Here is a 27,918-nt window from a genome sequence, read left to right on the forward strand (position 1 = left end):
GCTAATTAGTGTTAAGCAAATCCAACAGTCAAATTATACCTCCAGTTTTGAACTAACTCACAATTGCCATTACTAAGTACAAAACAGTATGGCTCCGGGATTGCACTGCCGATTATTAGGACGAGTGAGGACTGTGAATCACAAGATCGCTTTATGTTTTGAATAACTTCTAATTTTTAAAGCTTAACTACACTAAATGAAATTAAATTACCACATGTCCTAACAAACTATCAAATGTCCCGAACAGTCCATGAGTTCGACAGTCCGAACCAATCTAAATCGTTGTAAAACAATTTTAATCACATTCCAAACTACTACAATCCATTATGATAAAATACGGCAAGAACTAAAGCTTTCAATGAAGTTATATTTCCATTTTTCATTTCATTTTCAAATGGACAGCTACATGGTTTGAGATTCATGACATGTACCTGGAAATGGCAATACAATAAGAAAAGAAGGAGGAGTCAGCAACAGTAATAACACAGCAACGCAACAGCAACCCAACAGCAGCAATTCAAACCAGATTCGAGGCCCGGAAAAATTTGAAGAAAAACCAAACAAGCTCAATAGAACAAACCCAAAAGTTTGTAAAAGACTAAGCAGCAACAACCCACATCACCACAAACAGACTCAACCACGCGTGTATTAAACCCGAAACTAAACTCCTCTCTCACTTTATTTTTGTTTTCTCTTTTTAAACTCTCCAACACTCTCTTAGGATTTTCAGAATGTCTTCCTCTCTCCAAAAATAATCCTCTCTAAAAAACTATCTCTAAAAAACCTCTCCCAACTTGTGTCAAAATGACTCTTATTTATAGCAAGACTCTTGTCTTGAACCACTAACCCGAAATATTCCCATAATTACATGTCTTGCCCCCACTACTTAATGTTTTTCTTATTTAATTCCCTTGTTCCCCATGCCTACATGTTTTGTCCCCCACTATATTAAACAACTACATTATTCCCCACTAACTTATGTCTTGTCCCCCACTATATTACACAATTATATCAACCCCCACTACCTCATGTCTTGTCCTCCACCATGTACTATTTTAATATTATTAATGCCTAGTGGACGGAGCACTCAGATTAAATAATTGTTCAAATTTTCAATTCCAAAAATACCCCTCTAGCCTTATTGAAATTACCATTTTACCCCTAAAAATACTGCAATTTACCAATCTACCCCCATCAGCTATAACCAATTCACCTAATCAATTCCAACCAAAATACAGCAAATATAACCAATTCCTAATCAAATTCAACTAATAAATCCCATGAACACAAATTGAATCATACAACATCATATTAATGGGAATAAGTTAACCATATTGGGAACCAATCCTGGTTAACTTAGACAAAAAATGAATGAGCAAGGAGACAACAATATTAACAACAAAAGTAGACTGAAACAACATGAATCACAATTAACTGAATCGAAATGCAAACTGAAATCATATGATGAACAACAAAGAGCAGGAAACCAAACAATACACAAAACGAAACCATTTGAACCAATAGCAATAACAAACATTTATGGGAATAGCCACAGTTTTATACAAGACTGATTGAACTTCCTAACTTGAAATATGCAACGATACAAAGAAGAAGAAAAATCAGAATAAACCAAACATTTAATTTTGCACGAAACGAGAATTGAGCAGAAGATGAACTAAAGCTAACAACAACACAAAATAGACCGGAATCGTACCATATTAAAGGGATTGGGTTCGAATGGAAACCTCGACGCACCGCAACTCGACGACCTTGACTGCGTATGAACTGTTTCGACAACCCCGACCAAATCTCGAACAAACGAGATAGTTGGGTCTCATTTTGGACTGGAGGTGACGGGCTCCGGCGACACTACTGGACGACGACACATTGTCGTGGTGGAGCTGGGTGTTGAAGGAGACGACGAAGAGTGGGGTGTGGTTGTTGTCCGCCGGACGAAGCAGAATCCGATGGGGTTCGTTTGGACGTGAACTGAGTGGTCATTTGGGCGGAGAAGATGAAGCAACCCCAACGCCCATGGCTGGAGCTCGACGAAGCAAGAGGCTGGGTGATGGTGGTCTTTTGAAGACGAAGCAGAAGGCAAGGTGCTAGGGTCTCGAGGGTGTTGTAGAAAACGATGCAGCGACAGCGGGGTTGTTCATGGCTAGTCGCTGGTTGAAGATGTGAGTTGAGTGGTCGTTTGAGAAGATGAAGGTGAAGGGGCAGCCATTGTCGAGCTTGAGCTAGACATGGAGAAAACGAAGCTGAAGGGGAGGTCGTTCATGGCTTGGGGGGTCGACGACTGTGTGTGTGCGTGCGTGTGTATTGAAGGAGAAGAGGAGGCAGCCATGGCTGGGAGCTTGGAAGGGTTGTTCATGGTGAGGGTGAAGAGAGAAAGAGAGGAGGGGGGCGGATGGGTTTAGGTTTAGGTTTAGGTTTTGAAAAATGAAAAAAAAATGGGAAGGGGAGTGTTTGGGTTATGGGGCGGACCGGGTCGACCCGGGTTGAAATGGACCGGGTCGTAGGGGAAGGTTGGGTATCTTTGGGCCTGTGGTTTAAAATTGAAGAAGAGGCCCAATCCGATTTTCGTTTATTTTTTGTTCTCTTTCTTATTGATAAAACTAAAATTAAATTATAAAACCAAAATTATCTTTAAATACTAATTAAACTTCTAATAATAATTATCACCCAAAATTAAACATCAATAAAATAAAATCTCACAATTTGGACATTAAATGCTAAAAATGCAAAAGATGCCTATTTTTGTAATTTTCATTCTTGTAAAACAAACTTAATTACTAATAATTGTAAACTTAAATCCTAAACGCAAATGCGACGTATTTTTGTATTTTTTTTTATTAGTTTATAAAATAAACATGCGCAGACAAATGCAAACAATACAAGAAAAATAACACAAAACTCACAACAATTGCAAACAAACAAAAAATTGTTTTATTTTTAGAATTTTGGGAGTAATTCTTATATAGGGCAAAAATCACGTGCTTACAGAATCTTCACCAAATTCCTTAAAATTTGAAATATAAATTCTAAAAGATATTCTTAATTATTTGTAACAACATCCAATCCAAAAATTTCGCAAAATTCGATTTCTAATTCAAAACTTCAAATCTTTTAATGGCTATCAATGAGTTTAAGCTCTTAAGTAACCACATGATTTTGTTTAGTCAGATCTTTAATGAAGTCAAATGGAGTTTAAGCTCTTAATTAATGAAGTTTAAGCTTTTTAAACTACTGGAAAAACTTGAATGAGTATAGGTATGAAGATCGAGAAGCAAGTGAATTTAAGCTTTGGGTGAAGAGGTTTGAATTTGGGGAAGGAAGAAGGGGGAGAGAAAATGGAGAAGATTGAAGCCCAATACATTATTTTGTATACAATTGCCAATTATAAAGGTAAAATGACATTGTATAGCCGCTGTAAAAATAATAGCGGCTAAAAAATGACATTGCCAATTTATATATTTTTAAAAATGACATTGTAAAAATATATATATATATATATATACATTCTATATGAGTATATATTATATACAAAAATTATATAAATTTTATACACTTTTTCGGCTATCAGATTTAAATAATTTCTGGCGCGGGCTAAAATTATATAAGTTATTTCTTGCAATTGTTCATTCTTTTTATTTTTTCTTTTGATGCAATGATTATTTATTTTAGCGGTGTATTTTTACTTTTTCAGGTAAAATATGTAAAATATATATATATATATATATATATATATATATATATATTATTTTAACGGTGTATTTTTAGAGCACCATAATTTAGAACTATATAAAAAATTATAGCCAAAATAATTAATTTCAAACTATGTATTTTTATAACTTTTTAGAGGCTTGACTATTTATTTCAATTGTATAATTCTTTATTTTCAGGCCAAATCCAAAAAAAAGATTAATTAAAATTTTATTATTTTTAGCCAAATAAAATTTTTTAGCCTAAATAATGTAGTTCTATCCAAGTTTTATTAGAAATTTTATTCGAAAAAAATTATCTAAAAAAGTAACATACTCAAAAGGTAAAAATATATTTTATTTTTCAAAAAAATATCACATATACAGAAAAATTCACGTGGCAAGTAAGTATACCCACAATTTGCCACATCAGCATCCAGGGAGGTAATGGCTCTCAAAAGGCCTAGTTGAGGGAGTAATTAAGACCACATATAATTTAAGGCTGTAACTAATAATCCGTGACAAGTTTAGGGGTTAATGATTCATAGAACCGTTCATTCACGTGCTGTAGCCTAAGATTCGTGCTATTGCATGATGTGCATAGACCGCTGGTGCAATGAATCAACTGGGGCCTTTTCTAAAATTTGCAGTTAAAGTGAGTGTTGGACAGTAAACCTGGAAATATATTTTTGAATTTGTAGTTAAAGCACATTCCTTATTCTTTTTCCCCGAGCCAAGTGTCTACAAAGTAGTTATAAAATCTGCATACATTATCCTCCCAAGACCATACTTGTAAAATTACACTAAATTTTACCATACTAGGATGTTCTGTCTTTCGCGTAAGTTAACAAAATTTTGTTCTTAACCAAGAATCATATATTTGTTTTAACTAATTAGCACAACGTATTAAACATTAGAATAGTAAATAAGACGTTCCATTGTAATACAAAATCAAAAATAATGAGTTAAACTAAAAAAAAATGTAACTTAACTAATGAAAATTCAGAAAGAAACAACAGAACTAACCTCATCCTCGTTTAGGCAGAACACTTGACATGCTGCCAAATGGGAAGTACTAGAGAGCAGACAGGAGCAGCCAAGTGGAGGCAGCGGATCTAGTGTTTCAGTCACCTTTCAATAGTTCTCCTATTGAATTAAAAATTATTGGCTAGTTCCCAAAAATGCACCGCCCGTAAGTTCCTCTCTTCTTATTTTTGGATTAAAAATTCTTCATTTTTTCTTCCATGCTTTCCGCTGTAGTAGACAAGGCGAGGCAGCAACTTAGCGGAGAGGTCCGCCTCCGCCACATTTTTAAAAAAAAAGGATTGGGAACGAATGGGCAAGCAAGTAGCTTGGTGTGGATAGAAGGGAAGACTAGAGAGGTGCACAAAACAAAATTATTTACCCTAAAATTGTCCCTTCTTTCGGAAACAAAGATTTAAGGGAGAAATTTGAGTATAATCTACATATATAATAAATTTTGACTTTAGGGGGTGAACACCTATGCGTCCGTTGCAGTAGGATCACACGCTAATCAACAACCAAACTACACTCTCAAGATCTGTGCTTACAATCATCATTATTACTAGGGATGTTGAAACCGAACCGAAAAACCAAACCAAACCGAAAAACCAAACCAAACCGATTAAAAACCCCGATTAGATTTGATTTGACTTAGTTTGGTATTGAGTAAAAAAACCCGAACCAAACCGACATATAAATATAAAAATTTTATTTATATTTTTAAGACTTTATAGTGATTTTTCTTTAGAAAATGTAAAAATATTTGGGATCCTCTCATGTATTAACCTTGAATGCGTAAATTAACGAAAAATTATTGTTAGACGACTAAGAAAATAACTATCATGTGTCACTAAAAAAATTCTCTCATTAGAATATTTTAATAGATCATATGTTTGTCAATTTTTTTCATATTTACTAAACATATATTCACTTATCAAAACTTTATTTATAATTTTAATAAAGTAAGATTGAAATAATATTCATGTAACGAAAAAACCTGAAACCCGAAAAACCCGACAAAACCAACCCAATTCATGCACACCCCTAATTATTACTATTTTATTTAACTCCCATGTTACGGATTGACCAAAATATGAATGTTAAAAAAGATGTAAATGACAATCGGTTTGTTCCAGCTTACGAGCAAAACCCAAATTCAAAAAAAAAAAGAAACCTAAATCCAAATCGACTAAATTGCGTGTCCCAAAATAGATCCTATCTACCCACCCTTGGAGCCTCAAAATAGACCTATCTATTCGCCCATATCTCCAACAAATGGTTCGACTTTTCATGTTCGCTCGTGTTTTTAAAAGTGAAGCGCAAAAGACCTAAAAGATTGTTTGATTTGGAGAGCAACACTTCAATGAAATGAAGCACACAACTCACAAAAATTAAAGAATACCACATAAATATGAGTTTAGTGCTATAACAATCAAATTCCAATTTAAAGAACTAATTTCATTTTAAATAAAAAATGATGCCGATATTAATCCTACTTTTCAAAGTTAAGATTCCAAGAAACCACTACTCTTCTTTTAAACAATTTGCGCGCTAGTCAAGGTTTCGAGCGCACACTTCTTTGTAATAAATGTGACATCTAAGCCACTTTGCATATATCTCGACTAACTTCACGAGATACCTACTACCTCCCACCGGGACAAAGACTGAAAATCCTTTCCACCAAAACTTAGATAGATAGCAAAATCATTTAGTGCTTTTGCCCCACTGGAATTTGAACATTAAATTATATCCCATACATTTTTAAAGTGCATATTCACTCATGGAGCAATAACCATTCGCTTGGCATCACTTTGTCACTTTAAACAACAAAATGATAGCTTTTAATAACATGGTTCAAATGGCTTTTTAAATAAGTGGCTGTTGGGTTCACCCTGTAGCTTTTACTTATATTTCTGATTCTTATAATAATCGCCTCTGCTAAGGATTTATGACACCTTGCTTTTGACCAGCCTCCGGCTTTGAACAAAGGTGAGAGTTGCCAAATAAATTAACACACCTAATTAATTACTCCCTTCAACTCCGTCTCAATTTATGTGACTGTTTGACTAGGCACGAAAAAAAAACTTTTGAAACTTATAATTTAAAATCTATCATAGATATTTATGTGGCTATAAATTATTTAATAAAAGGTAAATGACATTCTAAAGATAAATTGTAACTAAATATAGAAAAGTATCATTCTTTTTGGAAACTAAAAAGAAAATAGCATCACATGAATTGAAACGGAAAAGTACTTAAATCTAGTATTATATGAAATAAATATCAAATGCGAGTAGATTTTTACTCGATCAACAAGACCCAACACAAGATGGTAAAAATATGACACAACATCCAGTACTCATATTGTATGAACCTAGTAATGATGATTTTGATGATTTCCTAGGTTTTTCGAACTCTACAGTAATACAAATTCGGTGGGACCTATATCAACCCCCGTTTGGCAAAAGATACACCATTCTTTTCTTTCTTTCTTTTTTAATGGGGATTTTTTTTTTTTTTTGGTATGGGAAATATAGTTTTTAATGTCTATAAAAGATCCACCATTTTTTTTTAATGTCTATAAAAAGGACTGCTCCTACATGAAGCCACTTCTTTCCCTTTTTTCTTTCTATTATATCAACTACCATTCCACCTCAACAAGCAACCATCTTTACTGTTCCCTTCCTGAAGCAATAGATTCTTGCTTGATTCCGTTCCTGGGCGTTTGCTTTTTGAATGTCAAGAGTTCCCGATATTTTCTTTCGAGTCTTTTACTTGTGACATTATATGATATATTGGCAAAGATGACCCCGAGTCAAAAACCAAAATAGCCATCAAATTTGAGTTAAACGGACTAACATCAAACGATCGGTTGGCTACACTTAGGCTCTAAACTAATTAGAAAACTGATTGATGTTACCCAAAAATTCCTGCATACTACCGTGTCTATATGGGTACAAATAATCATTTGAATGACGAAAATATACTTTAAAAGTATTTTTCAGTGATTGCATCAACTAAATTAGCAATAGATTGGTCTCCCACCAATTCCTGATAACACATCAATCTGAATTTTAACAAATCAAAAGCGCGCCAGCTTAAACTTGGAGTCTGATAAATGTATTGGATGTTGGCATGAAACCGAAAAAGGTGTTTTCGATCTTGCTGGTTTTAAGCGTATTTTGAAAGATACACTTACTCAAAAACTTCAAAATGGATGGATAGAAGTCATATGTCCATTAGCTAACGTACGTAGGACTATGACCCTCTCAACCAATCCCTGACTTGGACTTCAAAACTCAGATATTCATGCCGTGTTTATACAGGTCCAATGCGAGTAACTTGGGCGATATCAAAATGAAGAGTACATGTAAAGTATAGGTGCGAAACCAAAAGGGCTTCCAATTCTCGACCACGTCTGCGCTAAGCACCACTCACCTATTATTAGAACACCCCACCCCCCACCCAAAGATCACGAGCTCCACCTTAGACTGATATATATTATAGGGAAAAGGATCAAAATTGCCCTTCTACTATTGTTTATTGGTTACTTGTGCCACCCGTTACACTTTTCGGCCATTCTCGTCCCGGCCGTTAATGAAGTTTGAAAAAATACCCCTAACCCTAACGTTTTGACACTGGCAGCTGACCACATCAATTTTATCCATGTCACCTGCCAAGTCATTAATTAACCCACCCCTTTTCTTATTAAAATATTATCATCATCTTCTCCCTCACACTCCCTCGCCTTCCAACTTTACCAATAGCCATTATCCCCATCCAAAAACCACTGCTCCCCGCACTCTATGATCATTTAGAAACACCAAACAAAGAATCAATTTACTCTTAAGGCCGCAAGTGCTTAACTAAAGAAACAAAAAAAATAGAAATTAATAGAAAACAATAATAGCTTGTACCATAATTCCCCTTTTCATAACCTTGGTCGCATAGAAACAATATAATAATTTGGTGTTGTAAGGAACCCGACATGGCAGCTGCCCAATTTTTTTCCGATAATAACTATTTGGAATCGAAACTTAGGTTCTGACCATGTCTTTGTTGTGTTCCTTCTCATGATTTTGGAGCTTGTTTTCTCACAGTTGGTAAGTCCAAAATTGAACTTTTGTTATATGTTCTGCTTTTTTATTTTCAATAAAGTTAAAATCTTTTGTTTTTCCCAAAAATATAAGATAAGTTTTGATCTTTATGGTCTTTTAATGGTGAAAATTTGTATTTTTAATAGGAGGATGTGACTGTAGCAAATGGATGCTAAGGTGATGGATTGGGCTTGAGATATTATATACAGAAATATACTATATATTAGTATGGATGTTGTAGTTTTAAATCTAAAATGTGATTTTAAACACCGTCGATGGTCTGAAAACGCCATTGAAGGCCGATTGACCTTTTGGGTTTTATCGATTTGAAGATGCCGATCTATAAAGAAGAAGAGGTTGGATCTGAAATTTTGAAGAGTTGGCAGCGTTTGATTAAGGAATTTTTTTTATTTTTTTTGGATAGACGAGAAATCACTGAAGGCTAGTGTTGACACTTAATAGATAAGGAATAAGTTATTTTACCCTTCACCTATATATCATGCTTGTCTGTAGCAAGGTTTGAACCCGTGACATGTGCCTAGATCAAGACCCGAGGATGGAAGCAAATTGCAGGAAACCTCCATTGCTTTGATGCATTCATTTATGCGAACTAGATTGCAGCTTGGGTGGAAGGCAGAAAACCAAATAGAGAATAGAAGACACGTACCAGATAGATGTCAACCCACATCATCATCACCTAGCAATATTGAATGAATGGGCATGCAATACCTGATTGTTCCTGCGTCATTAATAATTAGGATTGGTATCACGTCATGTCTAAGGCAATAAGAACAATAAAACAAAGATCCTTTACAACATCTGCGTTCACTGCAGTGATCCTTTAAAAAATGTTATCTTTGTTAAATTGCAAGTAACTTGACAAATAACCACACTAGGACCTTTGCCGTAGCAGTATAAGGAATTGTTAGCCCAAGACTAGAAAATGGTTTCAACTCTTAAGAAAAAGTTAGGGATGCTATTTAGAATTAGCAACTTGAATTTGCGCATGATTGCTAAGTTTCAAGCTCAAAAACATTAAGCTGATTAGACAACTGTATCATCTTTCATAACATACAAAAGGCATACTAGAATTTTGAACATCTCTCTTATTATGTTAGACAGCACATTATAGCATTAGTATCTCTCGAAAAATTATGGAGACTTAGATTCACAAAAAACACAGCATATTGACTCTTTGATGTAAGCTTGAAAATAAGTAGAGCCATCAATAACTGTTAAAAGCGTACTTACTGCACTCTCACACAACTTAATTGACAAGATATCTCAACATAACAACCAAAGAAACAAAAAAGTACTCTGAATTCTGTGTAGCTGAATATGATATATTATTATACTTATAATGTATGTCTGTACACGATATATAATTCCAAAAAAATGCCTTGAAATTGCATAATAAAGCACAACCGATTTTGAATTCTTAAGAGAGGAACTCATCTGCAACTGTGATATCTACAAGAATATATGCAAGGGGCACACACTCATCGTCCTTTTACAAGAATGTGTAAACCCCGAAGTACGAGTATGCATCTTGTAACGCCCGACTAAGAGTTGCAAGGGCAAACCCTGAAATGATATCAAATTGGCAAAACAAAGTTACAATAAAGCATATGGGCGAAAAAAGCTATTATTAAGATTTGCAATCTCCACATCCATCTCCAAATTAGCATCCATTCTTCAATGGTTATGTCTTATACATGCACTGTATTACATTTTTGGAATTCGTACAGATCCTTCTACATTCAACCTTCAAATGCAACCATGAAGAAGCTCAAGTGAATATCTCTTCATATTGCCAAAAGTAAAAGGTGAACACAACCAAATCAATTGTCTCAACAAAACAGGAGGATAGAGAGACACCGCACACACAAACAGAGAGAGATAGATATGATGAAGAAGGAGAGGTCTGGAATCAAAACACTGAAAACTGACAATTCAGACACACACACACACACACACACACACATATATATATATATATATATATATATATATATATATTACATGCATATACAATATCAGTGGCGTAGCCACCCTATGCCAAGGGTGGTCAAGCGCATACCATTCGCCGAAACACTATACTGCGTATATAAGTTAAATACTAAATTTATGTGATTATATATTATACTTTGAACACCCTTGACATAGTTGAGTGAGGCAGTCCAGCGGTTCGGGGTGTTCAAAGTGACGTGTTGTTCACGGGATCAAAGTTGTGTTAAAACTAAACGCAGTCCACCATGTGGTTTATTTTATTCTTTTTCAATCTAAAAATATTCCTAATAAAATGACTCTTAAAACGTAAAATTTGTGTATAAATAAATAACTAATCTTAAGTTTTAACTAAAAGTTACTTCTTAAATCAATTTTATAATTTAAAAGTCAAGCTCTATAAAAATTTCTTCAACAAAAGCTCTCTACAAACTATAAATCCTTTCGACTCTCTTTCCTTTGATTTTATACTTACTTTTATAAGTAAAATTTCTAACGTTGTCTTTTTGTTATTTTAATTTTGATTTATAAAGTTATATTTCTATTTTAAAAAAATTATTGTTTAGCTAAATGTTGCGTAGTTTAATTTAAAAATTTTGGTACACCATTCATTGACAAAAAGAATTATTGTCTTGTTTAAAATTTGAACACCCTTGACGGAATTTCTGGCAACACCACTGTACAATATACATGTGTGCGTTATGTGAGGCTCTGTAGCATCAGTGCCAACACTACTTTACACCTGTCAACGAAATGGCCCTCCATCGACTATACTAACCTATCTCCAAGACTCCAAGTAGCATGAGAGAAACTCATATCATTCCTCGGTAAGCTCTATCGCTTAAGTGATAACATCAACAACTAAGCTAAATGTCTTAGAACCCATTAATGAAGAGGTCTCACTAGCTGACTGACAAAATAGGTACCAAGAAAACAAACAATACATATAAAGAGCAACTGACACTATTTCTTCTCCTTTCAGAAATGAAAGATGAAAGTACTTTAACATTTACACGGATTGTTCAACAACAATAATAATAACGATGCATCAATCCCAACCAAGTTTGGATCGGCTATATGAATGTTCACTTCTCCATTTTAGCTCAACTCATGTCATAATCGTACCAAAATAATTCTATATAAATAATCGTAATAATAATAAGAATACTAGATGTTCTCTAACAAAACTAAAACATATTCCCAACTAGTAGATATCACCTATATAAATCTTTTTCGTCTATTTTGTCCTATCTTTAGCTAAGTCTTCATTAATTCCAAGCATTTGTAGGTCTTTCGAGATAACTTCATCCATGTGATTTTAGATCTACTTTGTCCCCTTTTGACACCTTCACTCATAATAATCTCACACCAACAGATCGGTGCATCTGTAGGTCGACGCAGGACATGGCCAAATCCATCTCACGGGACCTCCCTTTTTACCCTCAATGCGTACTACTTGCACCTTATGACAAATATAGTCATTTTTAATCTCATCTAATCTTGTATGACTGCACATTCATTTTCATATCCATATCTCTGTAATAGTCATCTTTTGGATATGTTGGAATTCTGCGGCCCATCATTTACTACCACATAACATTCTCGCTTTTATAGTTGTTACGTTACATTTCACTTTAGTAGGCATTCTTCCATCACATAACACTCAACAATTCTCCATTTCAACCATCTGATCTAAATTCTATGAGTAGCATCTTCACCTATCATTCTATCCTCTTGAAACGACGATCCTAGATATCTAAATTGCTTATATTTTGGCATTGTAATACCTTCTAGTCTCACCTCAACTTTATGCTTGCTAAACTTGCAGTGCATGTATTCAGTCAACTTCTACTTATCCTAAAACATTTACTCTCTAGAGTGTTTCTCCATAATTCAAGCTTTTGGTTGACGCCCTCGTTGGTTTCATCAATTAACACAGTATCATCAATAAATCACACACACCATGGGGCCTTATATTGTATTGTGTTGGTTAGCCCATCCATAAACAGGGTAAACTTGTAACATCTCAACATTGATCATTGGCGTAGATCCACTATTATGAAAAACTCCTTTGTATCTCTTACTACTATTCTCACGCTAGCGACGACTCCTTCATACATGTCCTTTATGGCATTTATATATTTAATATGAATTCTTTTCTTTTCCATCACCCACTAAGAACCTTTAGCGGTACTATATCATATACCTTCTTTAGGTCAATGAACACCATATGTAGATCTTTCTTCCTTTTGCGATAAACCTTATCAATCTTCTTAACTAGAATATAGCTTCCATAGTAGATCTACCTAGCATAAATCCAAATTCTCTGCCCTCTAGTCGTGTTCGTAAGTTACGCTCTATTACTCTTTTCCAAAGTTTCAATGTATGAATCGTCAGTTTAATGCCACGATAGTTCAAACAACTTTGAATATCTCTGTTGTTCTTATAAATTGGGATTAGGGTACTCTTCCTCCACTCCTTGGGCATCCTACCACTTCTCAGTATAGGAGTGAACAACTTGGTAAGCCATTCTACTCCAACCTCTCCAAGACACTTCCAAACCTTTACAGGGATATTATATGGACCACAAGTTCTTCTAATCTTCATATTTTCATGGCATCTTTTACCTCTATCGCCTAATTCTCTGAATGTAGCTAAAGTTCCTATGTACACAAATGTGCGGAGGTCTAAAATGTCATTATCTTAGTTAGAGTTGAGAAACAACATACCCCGTACATTCCCACACGTGGCGTCTGGGGAGGCCAATTTGTACACAGATACCCCTACCTTGTGCAGGTAGAAAGTTTGTTTCCAAGAGATCCACAGTTCGAGCCTTGGTTAGAGTTGAGAAATTGATCAATATAGCCTCTCCATCTCTCCTTGACCTCATTATCTCCTGTCGGCACTTGTTGAGAATCGCCTTTAATACACTTCACCTAGTTTAAATCCTTATCTTTCTTCCTCCCAGTCGTGCTAGTTGAAACATTTCTTTCTACCCTTCTCGTGTCCCCTTTTGGTATAAGCCATCTAGAGCTTCCTCTCGGGCTTCACTAATAGCTTAATTAGCTTCCTACCTACCTCTCTTGTATTCTGCAAAGGCTTCTCCTCTTCTGCTTTTGGCAACTTCCTATAAGTAATAACACTATCTTTTAGCTTTATTTACTCCTTGTACCTCCTCATTCCACCACCAGGATTTCGATGGTGGTCCTGGACCTTTAGACACACCTAACTTTACGATCCCTGATGTGTACAAAGACTTGACCAAAAAGAACTTCCATATGTTCCTCACCTAGAGGCAATACATATATCTCATCTTAATCTAGGAATCGAAGCATTGGAGGAGAAGCAGTAGATTGTCCAAATAACAGGAGCATCAGATTCGCATCACGGGAGAAAAGGAATCTACTAGTGGATGATCTACAGCAATTCAGAGACAACATATGCTGGAGCAGGATTGAGATACAGCACAAATAGTAACAAAATAATAAAATGCAGATGAAACACAAGTAGGGAAAGATGGCTATATTCAGAAAACAATAATTCCACAACAAGGTATAAATTGGTTTCTGCTTCTAGAATCTAGAAACATTAAAGAAAAGAGCTGCTATAGACAACATCATTGCTTACTATATGTACATGATGACAATATCTGTCTGCAAAACTGCAGAGCGAGTGTTCTTGGAAACCATCAGTCAAGAAAGGACCCTAAGGAGGAGAAAAAGGAGTGAGTATATACGAAAACAGACAGCGAAAAGATTGAACTCGAGAAACTTCAGAGATACCTAAATACAGCAGCAGAACACATCAGATCTGTCATCTCCTTTCCATTTCAATTCATTGAGCCACGACACCTAATAAGTCATCCATATATTAACAAAATAAGCTAAGGCCTTTCCTGATCTTTAACAAGATTGAGTCAAGAAAGCTAACAGAAATAACAGTTTTAAGACATCGCTGGAGAAATAAACGATTTGGAAAAGAATTAGAGAGTATAACAGTTGTGCACTTGAACAAAAACACAACTTGAGCTAAAACGCAACAAATTTATACGATCCAGAGAATTAATATGCAAGTCTTGTCAAAATGTCATCCAGAAAAGGAAAAAACAAATACTCGTCAACTGTCATCTTGTTAAGGAGAATGTGTTTCACCAACAGAACTATCAAACAAAGGATAAAGCTAGCAAAAAAATTCTTTCCCTGTCATATACCTCTTGTTATATATCGCAGAGACAATAAAAACATAGCCAAGAATTTCTTTATCAAAAAAGAAAACCTTAGCTAAGAATTCAATCTTCGACCAAAACATTACCTCTTGGAACCACAGTTGCAGGGGATCTTCTTTTCCTCCAAAGGAAATTTGTAATTGTAAGTAATCTCTTCACCAGCTGCAATATGCCGCTTAGCATATATGAAGATCTTTTTCTGACCCTCAACACTTATAACTTTTGTATAGCAATTCGGCTGCAACATTCATTAAAATCAAACGGATGGCGTCATGTTGAATGGAAAAACCTGCAGTACTTACTTCATGTCGAAGAGTCATATAATTCTAACAGTAAGAACGTTACCTCACAAGAATGGTTTATGAATCTGGCTATACCACCACGTTTTGTTGCATCAACCTGAACAAGAATCAGTCAGTTACTAAGAAATGTCGGCTCAATCTCCATCAAATTCTCATAATATGCAACATAATATGACTATTGTTTCAACATCGGATTAATTAGACTTAACTCCCAGAAAAATAGCATGATTTGGAAGAGTAGTCCTTTAGACTAAGCATTATACCCAGAGTTATCACGGTCACTATAGCCAAGTGTGAATTGCATCCACCATTAAGAAACAAACAACAGCAATTTCAATTACAAGAATCAGCAATCCAAGTATTAATCCCCATGTTTATGAATCTAGTAGCAATTGATTTTCAGAACCAGCTCAACTGAACAGTAATGTGGTTCCAATAAGCAGTTATTACACCATTTAAGACTTGACAATTCAATCTATCAATCAATTATTCAACTATCTGTATCCATTCAGCTCTATACAGGTCTATCTTATTTCAATAACAAACCTAATATGTAGATCAATCTGGTTTGTAGAATGGGAACAAGTCCAATTCCACTACGTAACCTTAATATGCAATTAGCTAGGTGTTAGATTTCTTTAGACCATACTTCAGTATTGGGGTCTAACTTTCGGCTTTTGGGGTAGTGAACTAATAATATCTTCCGTTTGCAACCAGGTGTCTGACTGATAAGCTGCGCATTTAAAGAACATAAGATCCGGAAATAATTACTTGTTGATTTCTTTACTAGTGATCTTGCTAAGTATATGTTTCACACACTACATAAATCTTCCTTATTCAATTCTTTAAGTCACAAAACCATTAAATACCCAAAGGATTCCAATCAATCGGTTAGATAACCAATTTACCCCTAAAAGATTTTGCCCATAGTAGGCCAAGTGCTAATCCCTCTTTCTTCTTAGTTTTGCTTCAGGAATGAAAAGCTCTTAGTGTTATGTATCAAATTTGATTAATACATATCTTTAGGTGTTTGTAATATTTCTACAGGCTTTTTCCGTCTTAAAAAGATAAACTCCAGATCTAAATCTTTTTTCTGCGTATATTTGTGTATTTCCCAATGTAATAACGTCGTATATTGTTGTGCATGTTTTCACATCTTTAGTCTAGCTTACACGCATCTTGACTAATCCGTTGAGTACCTACGACCTCCCACCACCAAAGGTATCAGGTAATTCTACCCACCAATTACTTAGGTAGATGGAAAATTCACCTAGAGTCGCCTTTGCTAGGACTCGGGCATTGATCACTATTGTTGTTACTCCACCTCTCACGGTGTTTCCATTTGCTTTTTCTTTCTCATTCCAGTTAGGTTTCCGGCTTCCATTCGTAGGTGCAACATATGGAAGTACAGATTAAATAAATATGGAAATAAAATCTTAAATTAAAGCTATTAACTTTTTTTCCTTTTTTTATTTTGGACAGATAGCTTTCAACCCTTATTAATTACAGACAGTTGCATTTGTCACCATTAGATTCATCTAAAGCTTCTACCTAGTTTGCTTAACATGAAACAAGAAGGTAAACTAAATAATGGTCTGCAAAATGTTTTAGTTGTGACGGTGAAAAGTCAATATCCTAATAATAGTGATTCATTCTAGTGATAGGTAATTTGCTACAGGAAAAAAAAATTGACACACAAGGGAAGGTGAACGGAGATGTGTACAACAACTACTACTCTATACCTCAATCCCAAACTACTTGAGGCTCGAGGAGAGGTGTGAATCATCTTTTTTTTCACGGAAAAGGGTCAAAAATACCCCTTTATTATGTGCAAAGGATCATATATACCCTTCGTTATACTATTGGTCCACTATAGCCCCTGACATCATAAAATTGGTGCAACAATACCCATCGTCCGTTAAAGCCTCCACCACTCCAACATCATCCCACATGGCCCGACTTTTCGCTGATGTAGATGCCACGTGGCAATGCCACTCCACCACTCCAATCCCGTTTACCCCTCTCGCTACTTGTTCCTTTACCACCACCTTCCCCTTCACCCAAACACCATCACTAACATTACCCAACCACTGTAATCACTACCATCACTTTTAATAACGATGCAAACAAGGTTGAGCAGCTCAGACTTGACGCCAAGGCGCAAAAAGCCATGGCTGAAACCTCCAGAAGAAGATCCCAAACAAAGAGATCATGAAAGCTTGAAAGTGGATGATCTAAATGCGGATTGGGGATTTGATGGAAGCCCAAAATATATCTAAAATTATTATTATTTTGCTATCGAATAACGGAAAAATCCTTTTCTCCATATCAAATAGTAGTATCTGCTTTAGCTGCAAAACTGTAATTGGAAGTAGAAAACCTTAATCCACTTACGTCTCAAAACCTCAAGCCCATAGTTTAGACGGTCAAGAAAGGAACTCCATACCACTAGTGTTTGAACAGATAATGAGTAATTCAACAACCTACTGAAAACAGAGAAAAATCCAAGAATCAGCAATGGCAAACCCATCCTCAATACCGGTTCAATGGTGATTGAGGTGATCTGCTTAGCCTCTGAGAAACTGAAAAGGTCAATCACACGCTTGTGCACCCACAATTCAAACTTGTCCCATGTATTTGAGCCTTCTCCATAGGTTCAGCCTAACTATTTCTAGTGGTACTGTTGAGCCTAATTATTTTTCAAGATCATCTTCGAATACCAGACTTTGTGGAGCTTCAACTGCTGCCGATATGGTTCAAAGGTTGCATCTTTGTGTTTTTAATAAATAATTAAGAGATATTTAAGGTAAATTTAGATAAGTAAAGAAAATTGGAATTCATGTTTAGCTAATTTATTTTCTGAATTTTTTTTGTTATTCATCTTTAAGGGTTTGAGCAACTATGGAAAGGAAGAAGTGGTGGGAGGGGGTAAAATGGGGTTGGGGTGGTGAAGTGGCATTGCCACGTGGCATCTACCTCAGCGAATAGTTAGGCCACGTAGGATGATGTTGAACATGGTGGAGGCTCTAACGGAGAAAGGGTATTTTTGTACCAATTTTATAACGTCCGGACTGTGACGGACCACTAGTATAACGGAGGATATATATGATCTTTTTCACATAGTAAAGGGGTATTTTTAACCATTTTCCGTTTTTTTTTAATAATTATAGTTTTTTAAACACCAATCCTACTTCTAGTTTGACATGTCATAAATGCTCCTTATTAATAGTCTGTTTGGCCAAGCTTCTAGGAAGCCAAAAGCACTCTTTTGGGGCCAAAGCACTCTCTTGAGATTTAAGGTGTTCAGCCAAAAACAAAAAGTGCTTTTGAGCAGCAGCAGAAGAAAATAATGCCTTTTTGCATTGCTCTATGCGCTGAGATATATACATGGAAAGACTTCTTAATGAGCTTATTACTACCAGAGTTCGGAACACTATGAAAAAAATAATGCCTTTGTGTGTCTGCCTTCGTGCTTCTATTACACGGTCTTTCGATCAGACAGTACTACCAGAACATTTTAACAGCAATATGTACCAAAATAGATTTGGCATGAGTGAGTTCCATTGCATCAGTGTGATCCCAGAGTAATGGCTTTTTTTGGATAGATATAGACAAACAGAGTACAGCTAGAATAGAATTTCTACTTTCCTGTATTAATAAAGTTTCTTTTTCTATCTTAAGTAAAACCATGTGAGAAATCTGTATAATAGTACAAGAAATTGAATTCTCAAAATATTTTCTCACCACATAATCATCGTCCAGTCTGAAAAGGTAACTGCTCCCAATTCCAATCTTCTCATAATAGTGCTCTCGTATGTCGGATACCTGAAAAGCTAAAAAAACTGAGTAACAGTTCAAATAATGAGCACTTGAGATTAGTGTTTCAGGCAATCAAACAAAATTATTTGGCCACAAATTAAACAAAGCTAAGACACCAAAATGGATGAAGAAGACTTAGGCAAAAGCAGCATGCTGGAATGTACTTCAGGAAGGGAAATAATGCTCTTACACGCCGACGTATAAGCTCCCCAACATATTCAATGACAAAGTCTTCAGCCTCAATCGGCTCAAGGGCAAGAAGACCCCAGTCATGTATCTTACTTCGTTGGAAGCGTAGGCGCTTCTTCCTTGCCTACGAAAGACAGAGATGATATGTAACTTGTATAAAACAAATTACAAAAAACAAATAAATCCAAAAAAAATTATAACTTAGTGCATTCTCATGTTACCTTCAACTGAGTAGCTTTCAAGAGATCTGCACCATCGGCAGCAGCAAGGAGGTTGCGCAACTTAACCCTATTTGTTCTTGCAGAAATTCCCTTAGCATTCAACACTTGAGAACCATTAGCATCTGAACTGACAGATTGAATATGATCAATAGTAATTCCCCTAACACGAGCCCTTTCAGCAGGAGTTGCCTTCAACGACCATTTATGCCATTCCCAACCAATGATGGAAGATCGAGCACAGCCATCTGATTGTGGACAATGTTTTGCTGTCCGGGATTTACCCTTCTGTTTCTTCTCTACAATAACCTCCTTAGTTGCTGGTTGGCTGCCAGCACCACTTGATACTCTCTGAATTTTTCTTGAACGAGATGCTGACATATTATACTCGAGTTTTCTCTTATTCAACTTTGGTAATTTGGCCACTGCTCAATAGCCCAAAAAAGACTTATTATAGAGGAAATAAACATGGGAGATCATGCAAACAGTGATAACATAAACGAAGGAAAGATAGAGGACAAATTAGATGATACTTAAACACTAACATTGAGGAGTCTTTTTCAGAGAAGCAGTAGGTTGCATTTCAAGTGTGCCCAATTCTCTGTTCACAACCTCAGCTACCCTTCCATTGTCACTGGAGCCTTCAGAGTCAAAAGCAACCTTTAGTTTTTTGCAGCTTGCATTACTTCTCCCCACTGCAAAATTTAGAAGTGTGATAAACATGATCAATAAATATAATGTCCATTCTGGTGACATTTGAGAAAAGTAACTAAGGAAAACTGAAATACCTTTGGAGAAAGATGCAACTTTCTCTGGGATAGTGTTAGAATTAATAACCACTGATGGAGGAACAACTAAAGAAGCATTAGTGAACAACTCTCTGTGACAATCTTTCAGCTCAATTTTCTTCACACTTGAAGTTGCATTGTCACCTTTAGTGCTCTCAGTTGCCTCCCCCAAGAGATCTTGTTTCCTTGACTTGTTAGAAGATCTCTTTTTGAATCCAACATCTCCATCAACCTTCCCAATACCACCAGAATCCTCAGCAACAAAAGTAGACTTCAGTTTCTTGCGGGTTGCATTACTTCTCCCCGCTGCAAAATTTGGTACAGTACACCAAACATGACCAAGAAATATAATGACTTTTGAATAAAGTAACTCAGGAAAACTGAAATACCTCGGGAGACAGATGCAACCTTCTCTGAGATAGTGTTACAATTAATAACCGGTGATGGAGGAACAACTAAAGAAGCATCAGTGAACAACTCTCCGCGACATTCTTTCAGCCGAATTTCCTTAACACTTGAAGCTGCATTGTCACCTTTAGTACTCTCTGTTGCCTCCCCCAAGAGATCTTGTTTCCTTGACTTGTTAGATCTCTTTTTGAAGCCAACGTCTCCATCAACCTTCCCAATATCACCGGAATCCTCAGCAACAAAAGTAGCTTTCAGTTTCTTGCGGGTTGCATTACTTCTCCCCGCTGCAAAATTTGGTACAAGTATGATAAACATGACAAAAAAATATAATGACATTTGAGAAAACTCAGGAAAACTGAAATACCTCTGGAAACAGAGGCAACCTTCTCTGAGATTGTATTGCAATTAATAACCGATGATGGAGGAGCAACTGAAGTGAACAACTCTCTGCGACATTCTTTCAGCCCAATTTCCTTAACACTTGAAGCTGCATTGACACCTTTAGCGCTCTCTGTTGCCTCCCCCAAGAGATCTTGTTTCCTTGACTTGTTAGAAGATCTCTTTTGAAAGCCAACGTCTCTATCAGGAAGAGGCTGCAGTGAAGAACCTGACATTCTTTTGACCATCTTTTTCTTCCGGTAGTATGTGTATTTCCCTGCTACTGTAGGTACCTTAGGAAAACCATCCACGCTTTTGCTCAATGCAACTGGAGAGTTATCACGTTTCTCGTTATACGCTTTGCTTCTTGTAACCTGACAAAGCAGAAGTATCATTCAGCAGACCTTAACTCTTTAAACTGAGGAGAAACTAGCCTCTAAGAGGGTAAAACATTAACTCTGAATTGAGGGAAAAAATTAACTCTTTGAACTGACAGCACTAAGAAGCCCAAAATTTGCACTCACCTCAGAATCCTCTGGTTTACCACGTCTCTTCGCAGAACACCAAGTCGTCAAAAAATTTCTAATTAAGTCATCAAGAAGAAAAAATTTCAACTCTCCCAGTGCTTTCTCGTGTACCTTCTGCCGGCAATTTGACAGGATAGCATACCATACTATCCTCAGAATATGATCATCAGACCTAGCAAGCCGAACTTTAGAAGTTTGCACAGGAACAGCTTCACATTGAGGTGGTTGCAGCTCGTCAGTCATTTTATCTATGGCGGCATTGTCTAAACAAGCAGACTTCTGAAATGCACTTGAAAGACAATAAGATGAAGGAATCATGTATGTATCAATAGAGTTCTGGTGCAATGATTTTTCGGGCAGTGAAGTGTTCTGAATATCTATACATGATAAGTTTTCTGAAACCGAAATGGCATCAGAAGAATCATTTTCACTTGCAACACCAAGACAAATATTCGAGTCCTCAGCAACCTGCAGAATAAAACTGTTCCTTGAGAAGCTGAAATTCACTATATTTGGTAACACATTGGTGTCTCCAATTATACAGGGGAAAATATTACCAGGTAAAGCATTACTTCAACAAAATCTCTCCACCATCTATCCTCTTCTAGGGGAGAGAGCATAAAGTTTACACAAATTACAGCAAGTTCAGACATTCACCTTGGTTATCATGCCATCTTCAAGAGAATGAACTTTTCCCGTCACCTCTTCATGCAAAAGGCTGGTAAAGTATTCTTCCAATGACATCTTAGCAGACAGGTGGAGTTCTTCCAATACACAATCAAGGATAAGTTGCATACGGTCATTAGCTTCAGAGTCCATTGCATGACTGAATTTAGACAACCCCTTTTCATCATTAAAAGATGAAGAAACTGAAGGCAACTCCACTGTCACTTTCTCTGTCTCAAACCCTGGGGGGGAATCAAGATCACAGTCGAAAGATTCTTGCTCCACTTGCAACTGCAAAGTCATAGGTCTGTCTGTAAGAAAGGAGACGCAAGCACTGCAAAATGACAGGAAAAAACAACAGCATAAAAAACATACGCCTTCAGTAGAAAGCTTTGCGGTGCAATCTTTTGATGACGAAACTGAAGGCAAATTCACTGTCACATTCTTTGTCTCAAACCCTGGGGGGAGATCAAGATCACAGCCGAAAGATTCTTGATCCACTTGCAACTACAAAGTCATAGATCTGTCCGTAAGACAGCAGACACAGGCACTGCAAAATGACAGGAAAGAACAACAGCATAAAAAACTTACGACTTCAGTGGAGAGCTTTGCGGTGCAATCTTTTGATGACGAAACTGAAGGCAAATTCACTGTCACATTCTTTGTCTCAAACCCTGGGGGGAGATCAAGATCACAGCCGAAAGATTCTTGATCCACTTGCAACTACAAAGTCATAGATCTGTCCGTAAGACAGCAGACACAGGCACTGCAAAATGACGGGAAAGAACAACAGCATAAAAAACTTACGACTTCAGTGGAGAGCTTTGCGGTGCAATCTTTTGATGAAAAAACTGAAGGCAAATCCACTGTCACAATCTTCTCCTCAAACCCTGGAGGTAAATCAAGATCACAGCCAAAATATTCTTCGTCCACTTGCAACTACAAAGTCATACGTCTGTCAATAAGACAGGATATATAAGCACTGCAGAATGACAGGAAAAACAACAGCATAAAAAACTTACAACTTCAGTAGAGAGCTTTGTGGTGCAGTTGGTGTACGACTTTGCTAGAATGTTTGATTCAACCATAGGACAAGGAGGTGACCATCGCTTTTTCTTCCTCCACGCAGATGCAAACTCTGAGACATGGTCATAGAAGACAGCATTCCAGATGCTTTGCATGGAAGAGTCGAATAACGTTCTGCAGACAACTGTATAAGATTCACAAAAGTTCTCAAAGCTTCCGACAGATTTTGAACTTCCTGAAGACTGCAAAGAAATTTCAACAGGGGATTTCTGGTCAAGAAGATTAGGAGCTTTTGTACTGCTCTCAGGAGCAACTAAGGCCTTACTGCCACTAAAACCTGCAGACTGTTCACAGCATAAATGATAAGTAGCACGCAAGATTCTAAATGTCAATTTAATGCTTGAATGTTATTTACCATTCTGGTACTAGGGGAGGACATTTTGACAGACTGATTAGTGACTTTCTTGTGATCTTTCTTTTTAGAGATGCACTCTGAAATTGCATGACTAACAATCTCATCGAGCAGAGTCCTACGAGCTGCTTTCATGATCACCATATGAAGCTGTGAGCATACTTCATGAGAAATCTCAGATACAAAATCTGGTAGAAAGGCAGTCTCATGCCCATTGGAATTAGACATAAGAGCTCCAGGGGTAGCCGTAGTCCAACTGCTTATTAAAGAGTTCAGAGTAAAGGGTCTGAACTTATTATCAGCATGATGTATCTGCAAAAGTAAACATGAAAAAGAAAACACTGAGCACATACCAATTAGGTTCAGTGCCACCTTGCATGAAAAAGTTGGAAAATCTCCAACAATACAGCCAACGAGGGAAAAAAGGTCAAAATCCTCAAATCAACACAAAACCAAGAAAAAGAACTTAATTAGTGCTTCATTACAATAGAATTATTGCCACAGCACTCCGATGGGACCAAAAATTCAAAGAGTCGTGTAAAAAAATAAAATAACCTACTGAGTAAAGCAAATAGGTTTGAATGAGAAGCAAAAGTACTCAAAAAAGTTCAAGTAGAGGCACTAACAACAACAGACCCAGTGTAATCCCACATGTGGGGTCTGGGGAGGGTAGTATGTACGCAAACCTTACCCCTACCTTCAAGAAGGCCGAGAGGCTGTTTCCGAAACCTAGGAAAATTAGTTCAGAAACCTTAGAAAAAATTAAAACAACGAGTTAAGAGTAGGATTCTCTTGTGATTACCAATCTATGGATGCAACTGGCCGGAGTCACTTTGATTTTAAAATCATTGGCGATGAGAACCACGAACAGTCTTTTCAGCTGCCTAGAATCCAAACTAGTAGTTGAGCTATATGAGGCTAGAAAAACAAAGGGAAGCAAGTTGAAACTCATGGGAATAATTCATAATGAAAAAATAAAGTTCAACTGATGTGAAGATAAGAAAAGGGGAGACTACTTAACAGAATTTGCGAAGTATCTTTGAGTTTGGTTTGGAGATTGCAACGTGGGGCAAATGATATAAAGTAGAATAGAGAAACAGTTAATAAATAAACCTTTTCAAGTTGTGACAAGAACTTTAACCCGGCAACAAGAGCAAAGAATATAGGAAAGCTATGCCAGATTCAAAATGGCAAAGTTAGAGGATATTAGAAGATGTGCGGGAATAACGTGTGGATAAAATGAGAAGAGACTATGGGTTAAGTAAGGCCAACTGACAGAAGTCAGGAGGAAGAAAGTGACAAAAAGAATAATCGAGATGTAACCTGCCCACACAGAATTAAGATCAAGACACCTTTGAAATATGGCACTAACTATGGTAATAGAACTTTGTCGCAACAGAAATTCTAAGGATTCGCCTTAATAGAAATGAATCCTATTACGTTCCTACTTTCAACATTATCACAAGAAGAGCCTCTTCTCCTGAGTTTTCTATACAAATAATGCATACTTGTCCCTTACTTGACTGTTCAAAAAAGAGGCTACTTCCCCACTTCCCAAGTTTGCTTCTCTAATAAAAATCGCATCACTTATAAAAACAATACTAATATTTAGTTGAAAGAGTTCTCACAGCTTTTGTGCTTCCGCTAAAACACAAGTCATATTGAATTTTGGAAAAGTTAAGTGATCAGTAGCACCACCCATCAAAACTGGGTGCACCATTTACATAGATTCAGTTGTGCATATAGCTTAGAAAATCCAATGGTACATCCAACAAAAAAACAAACATCTTCCAGCAGAATGAGTGGGATAGTAGGAGAAACAGCTGCACCGTGTGCTATAGTGCTAGGTTAAAGACTTACAAAATGCTAAGGAAGATATAAGGCTCACCATCACTGAATCCAGAATGTAACCATAATGATACCATGAATAAAGCTCTATAAGAGAGTGCGGCCCATGTTTCCTCCCATCATGATACTCAAACAGCCAGCACGATTCTTCGTAGTCCTATTTCACACAAAATATTAAGCAAAGGAAAGTCAGAAATAGGGAATCAGAATAGCAGAAAATACAATAAAAGTCTATTTGTCTCATCCAGATTCCATAATTACATTAATAATTATAAGAGAATCACCTCAGAACAACACAAATCCTTAAAGGTAAAAGAGAAAGTACCATAAACATAGAGGGAGCAACTGTTCCCGCAAAGCCAGTGGTCGAGACATGCTGGTTCAAGGAATGAGTTCCATGTTTAGCCTCTGAGTCAGAGTAAGGGGAAGTTGTTGTCAACTCCACTCCATTTCCTCCTAAGTCTTTGGCAACTCCGGAGAATTTATTCATCGGTCCGGACGAAGCCGTTAAATAAGCAAAGCCAGTTGCAACATGGTCAGGAAATTGATTGAAATACTTTAAGGGCACTGCATTTGACATAGTCCCATTTAAGATGGGATAAACCAGAAGTTCTTCAGGCAAGAAACCAGTAGATAGACCCTCATATAATTGTTCTTTGATGTAAGGACCACACATTTGACCCTGTTGATTGACATACATCCATCCGGTTGCAAGTGGAGGTTGAGGGTACACTACACTGATCTTGTCACCTACTGAACTGCCACCGACATCACGAGGCGATGAAACATTCTCAATCTCCCCATTAGACTGGCAACTCATTTCCACACATAATGGTGAACCGAGATTTTTCAAGCAACTGATAATATCACACCAAGCCCGGAAAAACAGAAGAAACAATAAAGTATAAATAGTGTGAAGTGTGCACATAAAATTGAAAAGGGATAATTGCACTTGTGATCATCTGCTACTAGTAAATTATGATTTTAGTCCTTGTTATTTTTTGTAGTGGGAAATGGGGAAGGGGATTACAAGGTTGGTAATTGAACCCTCACCAATAAGGTGAAAGTTCAGATACCAACCAACTGAACTACTAAGATTCCCCTAATTTTAGTTCTTGTCATATTTCACTAAGCATTTTTTGTTATGAGTGGTATCTGGGCCAACTTGTGCGTACCTGCTACCTCCCAGCACAGGTACCTAGTAACTCTCTCAACTAAGTCTTAAGTCAGATGGGAAGAAATCACCTAGTGTCTTTTTTGCCTTCATTGCGATTATAACCTGAGATTCACTAAGCATATGTAACCTTGAATTAATTAAAAAGAGTGATTTGGGTCCCTTTACATAGAAAATATGGTATATATAGACTATTTTTAGAATTATATTACCCTCACATATGGAGTAGCAATACAAAATTAATATAATATGTGTAGTTGAATGGTTTAACAGTTACTAATTCGTTATATTTGCGAAGATTTACAAATAGAAGGATCAAAAGAGCACATTTCCTTTAATTGAAAATTAAATGTGTTCAACCATATATCACAAGGACCAAATTAGAATTTGGCGATAAGTAGGGATAAAAGTGCAAATATACCAATTGAAAATAAAAATTAGACATGGAAAAATCAGGCAATACCCAATAGTGAACTCCATTGTAGACACTACATCAGCAGGATTTTCATCCCCAATAGAACCCTGTGAATCCGAAGGCTTTAATCTCTTTCGAGAGTAGAATGGGGTATGATTCGTCTCCGCTTCACTGGGTTCCACGTGGCATATGATCGAAGACACCATAACTTTGGGGGAATTCGATTGAGGGTTCCAAAGATTTTTTTTTTTTCCTATTACCTGTTTCAATTTAATTTTTAAACGGAGTTTTCATAATATACAATTCTGATGCGTATGTCGATAAATAGACTAAAAGCGAGTTAGATAAGAAGACCCTACAGAGAAAATCTAGCAGTAGTTATCAGTGATAAGAAGGATAAAGGATGCAACCGCGGCAACCCTACAGAGAAAAACCTAAGGTGCGGAGAAGATGATTTTGTTGTGGGTATTAGTTAGATTGGATACAGAAGCGACCCTTATTTCAGGGAAACAAAGGTTTGGGTGGAAAAAAATTTATCGTGGGGTATTTGGTAAAATTGGTGCGTGTATAAGAGAGGAAGGTATAGGGATGGTATGGAAGCTCAGAATGAGAGAGAGAAGGGCAAGAAGGTGAAGAAGTCGAGGCAAGACTGCAAGAGTAAACGAGAGAAAGCACACTTGTTTGAGGGATTA

At 36.5% G+C, this 27,918-nt stretch overlaps 1 protein-coding gene across 5 annotated transcripts; it reads right to left on the reverse strand.

Annotated features, from left to right (window-relative positions):
- Window positions 1–188: 188 nt before the first annotated feature.
- On the reverse strand, window positions 189–27,918 carry LOC104211659 (histone-lysine N-methyltransferase ATXR7). 5 transcript variants are annotated; one of them, XM_070155945.1, is made up of 25 exons: window positions 27,275–27,918; window positions 25,963–26,494; window positions 25,650–25,794; window positions 24,592–24,707; window positions 23,793–24,101; window positions 23,374–23,721; window positions 23,159–23,290; window positions 22,943–23,074; window positions 22,727–22,858; window positions 22,343–22,642; window positions 21,683–22,153; window positions 21,145–21,532; window positions 20,762–21,064; window positions 20,373–20,678; window positions 20,130–20,279; window positions 19,588–20,009; window positions 19,368–19,490; window positions 19,103–19,183; window positions 15,402–15,455; window positions 15,143–15,294; window positions 14,614–14,682; window positions 14,459–14,536; window positions 9,492–10,408; window positions 4,731–4,958; window positions 189–431 (listed from the first exon to the last, which is right to left on the reverse strand). In XM_070155945.1, exons 1-21 carry the CDS (start codon window positions 27,430–27,432, stop codon window positions 14,661–14,663), a joined length of 4,776 nt encoding a protein of 1,591 aa, XP_070012046.1. In that variant the 5' UTR covers window positions 27,433–27,918; the 3' UTR covers window positions 189–431; window positions 4,731–4,958; window positions 9,492–10,408; window positions 14,459–14,536; window positions 14,614–14,660. The 5 variants fall into 5 exon arrangements, with proteins under 5 accessions (XP_070012046.1, XP_070012044.1, XP_070012045.1 ...); XM_070155943.1 differs by lacking the exon at window positions 4,731–4,958; XM_070155944.1 differs by having other exon boundaries at window positions 4,731–10,408.

This window comes from Nicotiana sylvestris, chromosome 9 (assembly GCF_000393655.2).
Source record: "Nicotiana sylvestris chromosome 9, ASM39365v2, whole genome shotgun sequence".
Lineage (NCBI taxonomy): Eukaryota > Viridiplantae > Streptophyta > Magnoliopsida > Solanales > Solanaceae > Nicotiana > Nicotiana sylvestris.